At 42.2% G+C, this 7,617-nt stretch overlaps 1 protein-coding gene across 2 annotated transcripts in view; it reads right to left on the bottom strand.

The window, feature by feature from the left end:
* Window positions 1-3,593: 3,593 nt before the first annotated feature.
* Window positions 3,594-7,617, bottom strand: part of CYYR1 (cysteine and tyrosine rich 1) — a 34,476-nt gene continuing 30,452 nt past the window's right edge. For both annotated transcript variants that reach the window (XM_083882095.1, XM_083882096.1), the window contains exon 4: window positions 3,594-3,906. In XM_083882095.1, coding sequence (XP_083738221.1) covers window positions 3,773-3,906 — 134 coding nt within the window. In that variant the 3' untranslated portion in view covers window positions 3,594-3,772. The remainder of the gene's footprint in view (window positions 3,907-7,617) is intronic.

The raw sequence follows: 7,617 nt of genomic DNA, 5'->3' as shown, positions 1-7,617 counted from the left end.
CTGGCCATGAAAAAATGTCTTTGCCCATGTTCCTAAAAATGAATATGTCATTGATGTGCTGCAAAGGTTAAGAGCTAAGATGGCCAGTTTGGCACTAATGCCAGAAAGAAGGACTGCCTTGAGGCCTCCCACCAGGCACATTTCCTGTGGGTGAGCAGAGTAATCAGGTGAAGTCACAGGCTGGGGGACGACCTGCATTACACATTTCCCACTTCAGCCTCCCTCCTGCAGGTTTCAACCGTCCAAAACCAGCTGCCTTTGCTGGCAGCAGCCCAACTCACTTCCATGAAGGAGCCAGCTTCATATGCTAGTTTTCTTACTTTACAGTACAATGAGACTGAAAAAAGTCAGTGTGACTAAGTAAAAACTTTCTGTACTAATGCATTCATCTGCAAGCTATTCATGTGAAACAGACCACTGTCTGGAAATACCTGCATGGCAGGAATTTGGATACGGAGATGTTCTTTGTGCACAAAGAGTCATGGCACCAGACAGTAGTTTGGGTTGGAAGGGACTTTGGATATCATCCTGTTCCACCCCACTGCCATGGACAGAGACATCTTCCACTGGCCCAGGTTGCTCAAAGCCCTGTCCAACCAGGCCTTGGACAGTTCCAGGGATGGGGCATCCGTATCTTCTATGGGCAACCTGTGCCAGTGTCTGACCATCCCCATAGGGAGGAGTTTCTTCCTAGTATCTAATCTAATTCCATTCTCTGAAACCATTTTCCCCTTTCCCCTACATGCTCTTGTAAATAGAAGTGCCACTCCAGCCTTCTTGCAGCCCCTTTCAGGTACTGGAACACTCCATTTTTTTCAACTAAACTCAAATAATAGAACTTTACTATTGTTGAATGCTTCCATTGGTTTCACAGAAACTTTTTTCTATTTTTTTTCTATTCTTTCAATTTTATAAATCTCTCAGACTCCATCCTGCTCTCCATTTCTCTCAGTTTCATTTATTTTCAATGCAATCATCATGTCTTTTAGGCTACTCTATACTGGTTTTGTCTGCTTTGCTGAAAGGGCAATACCTTTATGTTTTGTGCCCTTAGCAAGGAAGAGATGTGCTGTCCTTTGGGATTAAGATGACTGTATGGTATGCCCCAATATATGCTGATATGCAGAACATTAACTAACATACAAAAAAGAACATTCACAGCAAACAAAGAGTTCTCAATCACTACTAAATTTTCAACTTCCCATTTCCATAATTTTCCCTGGAATAAGTAATGCAAACCTTGTAGGTACTTTCATCATTATGTCCTTTATGCAACATCATCAGAACAAACATGCAATCACAAAGCTGAAAACCAAAAAAACTCTGTGATTAAAGACTTTTAGTCTTTGAAAGTCCTTTTTGTGCAAGAAAGCTGTTTCCTAACTTGTTCTGACAAATGTCACAGGTAGAGAAATTCTTTCTCTGAGGAAAGATTTGTGATCTATGGGATAGTTTTCTTTTCTGTATTTTTCAAATACTGGATCATTTAAACACAAACTGCTCTTTGATTTGTGCATCTCCATGTTCAGCACAAAGAAATGAAATATAGGAATGGGAAAGTGACAATACTCATTATCTATAGGTAACTTTTTGCCACCAAAATATCCAGTGTGATCAACTAGAAAGTGCTGAGGTATTAGCATAGAATAATACAGTATGAACAGGGTTCTCTGCAGGAAAAGCTATGTTTATTTTTTTTTTCATGTTGGTCACCATGTTGGGGTTTGAGTAGGGACTGTCAAAACACCACACACAGAGGGCTGCTTTTCATGGGAGGATTTCAATTGGCATCCCTTGAGAGGTCAGGGTAACAGCTGAAATGTCACAGGATGTGATAGAAGTAATTGTGAGGACAAGCCAGTTGAGGATTTGCCACCTCTGAATAGTAAAACAGAAAAGAGAATGTAACTCTCCTTTGTCGGAGAAGACTCCAAGGAACCAGCAGCAACCAAACACCTGAGATGCAACTCAGTTTTCCTCTGACTAGGTCACAAGTGCCTTGGTAGCTTCTGGACTCAGTGTGGCCAATGGCCACACAGATCTTCTGAACTTACACTGGCAGGGACTGAGGCCATCTGCACTTTTAAATGGAGTTTCAAGGGGGTAAGTTTAGTCAGCCTGGAAAGAATAAATACCACTGCAAAATCTGAGCAAGAACAGTCAGTAAGGTCTTGTTTCAAGAATGCCTCTGAATGAATTTTATGTCCAGTCAAATGTTGCTTCAGTTCCTCCGTGAATCAGGACTGAATACCAAAACCTCCAGACTTGGGGGATTATGAGAGGTTGATTTCACTGTGATACAGTATCTTCTTTTTGCAACCTGTTTTTTCATTTGTTACTACATGGATACACTTGAAAAGAAGAGAAAGGCTAGAAAGGCTACACTAGAAAACATTTAAATGCATCCTGATCTTCTTGAACCAGCAGAAACCTGCAGTTGATGCCACAGCTGTCACATTGTCAAACTGCTCAGACACCCAACTCAAACTAAGAGCATTCAGTGTTTTTAAATTCTTGAAAAGACCCACTCTTTGTGGTTTGCATATAAACCTGAGAAAAATAATAGTCTTAATGCTGAAAGATGATGGTTTAGGTAATGGAATATGCGCTTCTGAAGTCAAATAGCTGCTGCAGAATTACAGTTATTTTTATAAATACATGAAACATTTTAAATCATAGGAATCTGGTCTGCATATAGACCAGATTTTGAACAACATGCATGACAAATGTAAAAAGTATTACTTGATGACCTACAGTTTTAAAATTCCCAAGACACATCCAAAAGTAATCAGATGCTCACAGTCTCTACCCTCATCTCTTTGCAAAGGCTGAATATCCTCATTCCTGGTAAATAATATAATTTTAAAACCCTGGCTTTATGCAATTGAACTGAAGTCAAATCTAGGATGTTTTAATATTTGTTTTTCTTTTTTTTTCTCCCATTTGTGAGTTTTGCTGATTCAATATTTTTATACTAAAATCAAAATATCATTTGCTGATATAAAAGGTATTTTAGCATATTTCCAATGTATAGAGTTTTTAAGTCCAGGTAAAAGTAAATCAGTTATAAATAAGTGTATTTCACATACAAAAATTCTCCTTATGTTAACATTTCAGTTCATAAACTAGTCACAAACTGCTCATCAAGAGGCACTAAAAAATCTGCACTTGGCCAAAATTAATACCCATAATTTTTTAATTACTAGAAAATTCTAACAGCACTTCTCCTTGTAACATGCTTATCAATATGCACAGTGATCACTGGGTACTATCAGCTGGAAATAGAAATGGAAAAGAGTTTCAATCTTCCTTGTTCTTGCTTATTCCCCTTGTTTCAAGGAAAGGCACAGACAGCAGTTATCTCAAGACAGCAGTTGACACTTTCCCCCAAAATAAGCCCCAGAAGCTGCCTCTTGTGCCTTTGAAACAGTTTGTTGAACCATTTACACCACTTGCACGTTCCTGCATGGGAAAAGCCCCACTCCCATGTATTGCAGGTGAAGGTAAGAGCTGGTATTAGACCTACCCATCAGACACTAACTTATAGGAACTGTTTCTTTGGTCACATGTTGTTTAATCATGAAACATGATGGTCCAGAGTAGACAATATTTTTATTTATCCTGAGCCTTGGCAACCTTTCCAGTTTATTTCAACACCTGGCCACATGGGTTGATGCAAACCCCAATCCTATTTGTCCCTGAGGAAACAGCACTGTCCCAACAGTGCTGGCTGTTTCAAAAGGCAGTCAGTATCGATGTGAAGCCATGTTAATTATTTCCCTGAATATCCAGGGTATGGAGGGGGTGGGGGATACTGTATCACAGTCTGTGGGGTTGGAGTATAAGGTGGAGGTAGGTCAGCTGGGTATTCCATTTCATATTCATAACGGTATGATGGTGGAGCCACTGAAATGCGAGAAAAAAGAACACAGAGTTAAAAAACTGTTTTTCAGATCAGCCTTCAAGTATTTCCTTGCTGATATCCAGACTTGGATGCAGCTGATACAAAACCTTCTGGCAATGCATTCCAGTTTTTTCAGGCTGCCATTACAGAGTCAATTTATATCAATGTGAGTCATTGTTTATTGCCTTTTCCTTCAGTCTTTAGCTGTGTGCCTACCAACAGGCTGTGCTGGCTTGAGCACCTATATGGCAGATGATACCAGGCAAATGTGACAGAGCTAAACATTTTTGGGGGATAAAGGCTGAGTTTATCAGATCCATTCCCTTCCACCTCCTTCAGCAGCACAGGGATTTATGTCATGTCAAAATGATGGCAGTCAGGGCTCCTGATCTCCACAGACACCTCAAACACCCTGTAGATCTCCAGGTGTGTGATACACCATACCATGGCAAACACAGCAGCATCACACCTTCCAGGGCAAATGCCAGACAGCATAGCTTGGGCTGAGGAAAAACAAGGCTTTCACCTTGTTCACACCAATGGGGACATCTGAGGAGAGCCCAACATTCATAAACTGGGTTAGGCATTTAGGAGACAACAAAAATATTCAGAAATAGCTGAAAACTTTTTCTCAATTACTTCTAATAACTTTAAAGAAAAAGGATTCATTCACTGAAAAAAGACAGTGAATGCTGCAGAATGATACCATGGTAAGAACTAAAGGCTCTGTATCAACCTCCAATTAGAGTAGTCTCTACAATTTTTAAGGTCCAGAGTCTGCTCATGTCTCCATTTATGTCAGCACAGATGCTCTCCTGTCCCCTCTGTAGATGTCTCAGGCAGACTGGCAATGAAATAGTACTAGCATGCTATCTCCATACAATGGAAACAGAATTGTGAGTGAATGTGAAGAAGGATGTGAGGAAGAGACTCAAATCCCAGAGTGCCATGAAAAGCAAGCCCTGCTCTCTTGAACACTGGGCTGCTGCTGTGGCTGAGGCAGAAAGAAGAGTATCCTCACACTTGCTGTTCCTGTCCAAAACAGGTAATGGCAGAGGCAGTATTGGCCACAAGCCATGCAACCAAACCAGGTCAGTAATTATTTCAGAAGTGTTCATGACAGCAGGGAACACAGAAAACATTTCAAAGCTTCCTCATCCTCAAAAAACTGCTGCTGCTGCTGAGAGGAAGATGCTCAAGCTGATGTTTGCACTAGAGGCCTTGAGGTGTAGAGTCAAACTGCCTAGAGATTGAGAAATAAGGGTGAGTCATTGCAGGAGCTGACTTGAGGATGAAACGGTTACAGCCATGGAGTTTTCATTTTGCTTCTGTTTTTACAGTTTGCAGCAACTATTCATTTTTGAAGTAGCTCTTCAGCAATTCATGGTTGAGAACATTGCCATTTTCTTTCATACTCATCTCTGTATGCAAAATAATGATAAGCATGATTACAGATGCTTTCAGTCTAACTGGAATGTAATGGTGTGAGGGAGAAAACAGACATTAGGACTGGTATGATAAAGGAATACATAAAAAGTATTGCATAGCTCACCTATAAGTATACATAATGCACCTGAGGTTTGCCGCAACCTTTGCAACAGACAGGAATATAAAAGTAGGGCATCTCTAAGAGGGGGATGACAAGATTTCATGTATGGAACATCTTTGCATTTTATTATAATGAACTCCCAAAGTTATCCCAAGGCAATTGCTCCTGGATTTGTAATTAACAATGTCACTGAATTGCATAAACACCATTATACTGCATCCAGGGTCTGCTTATCTCTTCAACAAAATAGCCACTTTCACATGCTAGATGTGGAATTGAGGCAAATGTGCCTTGCAGACAGACCCCTACTGGCTTGGTGCCATCTCCTTTGGTGCTCCTAGAGTGGTACAAGTTGACAAGTGTGGTGCAGTGGGTGGCCCTACACCAAGATGGCTCATTCATAGCCCTATGTATCAGCTCACACTCACTTTGGACACAACTGCACTGCCCCAGAGGTACAAGTGGTCCCTACTGTTCCCTGGGATGCTGCAGACCATGTGACACCTCTGCCTTAGACCCTGTGCCTTCCTGCTGCTGCCTGCACCTAAAAAAAAATTACAGCACAACAAATCTTAACTCACAGACAAGCCTGTACTGAGCATGTCCAACAATCAGCCAACTTTGACCAAGGCAAAAACAGGTACCTCAGCACCATGTTCTCACCAGGGACTGGGAGGTTAGAACTAGATGATCTCTAAGGTCCACTCCAACCCCAGGCATTCTAAGATTTCATAAACATTGTCCAAATTCATATTCCAAGTTCCAGTTCAGGCATGGTGCCAGGTGGATGCAGAGATCAAGCACTGCATCCTAGCCAGTGACAATGCCTCTCCTGCGACACGAAGTACAGAACACCCTGCAGAGCTGCCTGTGTGCTCTTGTAGAAGTCACCTGAGGTCTTGCAGCAGTGGTTGCGAGCTCTGGGCAAAAACCAGTCAGTTCAGGTTGCATTAGACTCTGCATCACCCCTCAAAGCCTATGCACTATGGTCCACAGACCTTATTTTCCAGGTCTTCCCCCTTCTGTGATATGCCTGGCCTAATTATATTGGACAATGTGAAGAAGCTGGCTGTACATGAACAAGAACAAATTTAAAAAAAAGAACACTAAAGAGGTACAATTGATCTATTGCCAGAGAGCCTCTGGCACAGGGAGACCGTTTGCCCTGTACTGTTATATGGAGACAGAATTACGACAGGACTCACCAAGGATCACTGACAAACAACCTTGTCTATTGTTCAGGGTCCCCTTTTATAGGGGGTCCAAAACTCCTGGGTTTAGTCAACTGATTGGTTGGAGTTTCATCACCGCCCAGTGATGTGTCTGCGTTCAGGGTAGAATGGGATTGGCTGGGTGTCCTGTGTTGTCCTGGATGTGCCCAAAGCGGGGCAGTTTTTCCTTTGCCTCCTCCCTCTGGACTATCTTCTCTTAATGGGCCCATCAATGCCTTGCCCATGACTCACAGGTAACTCCCTCTGGGAGTTATCTCTGTTTAATGGGCCATCAAGGACCCACTGCATGACTCATAGAATGATATCATCCCATTGTGAGATGCTCCGCCCAAGGGGAGGAGCCAAGCATTCCCACCTGGATAATATACTATAATCCATATAATATAGGATTTGGGACAGCACAGGAAGCCCTTACCCACTGGATTCCCAGAGGACAAGAGCTACCGGACCTTTCTACAGGATCACTGCTTCAAGATCATCTCATCTGGACTGCTTCCACCACACTTTTCAGTCTGTATTCTGACTCTGTCAGTGGTCTTTTGTATTATTGCATTTATTTTTATTATTTTACTCATTTTTCCTTCCTATTAAATTGTATTTCTGACTTAGAGTGTCTCACTGGTTTTGCTTTCAAACCACTACACTGGGGTTCCTTGCTTGGGTTCAAACCCATCCTATCTTTGCTCACCCAGGGACTTGTTTATTTTTAGGCTGGTTGAGTTTGGGGATCTCTTATGGCCAGATTTATCTTTGCAGCTACAGACCAGCTGCAGCTGTGACACTGTACAATGCAGCACTGCTCTGAGCAAGAACTTGACATGCTCCTGCAGGCAACCATGAGCCACCCACCTGTGCAGTGTGTCACCTGGTCAGATCTCCTTAGCCTGCCCCTCAGCTGAATAAACCCTCACAGCCACAGCTGCGCTGCCAGA

The sequence above is a fragment of the Zosterops lateralis genome (genome assembly GCF_965231275.1).
Source record: "Zosterops lateralis genome assembly, chromosome: 2".
NCBI classification, from domain to species: Eukaryota; Metazoa; Chordata; class Aves; order Passeriformes; family Zosteropidae; genus Zosterops; species Zosterops lateralis.
This window is presented reverse-complemented; position numbering and strand designations above follow the sequence as displayed.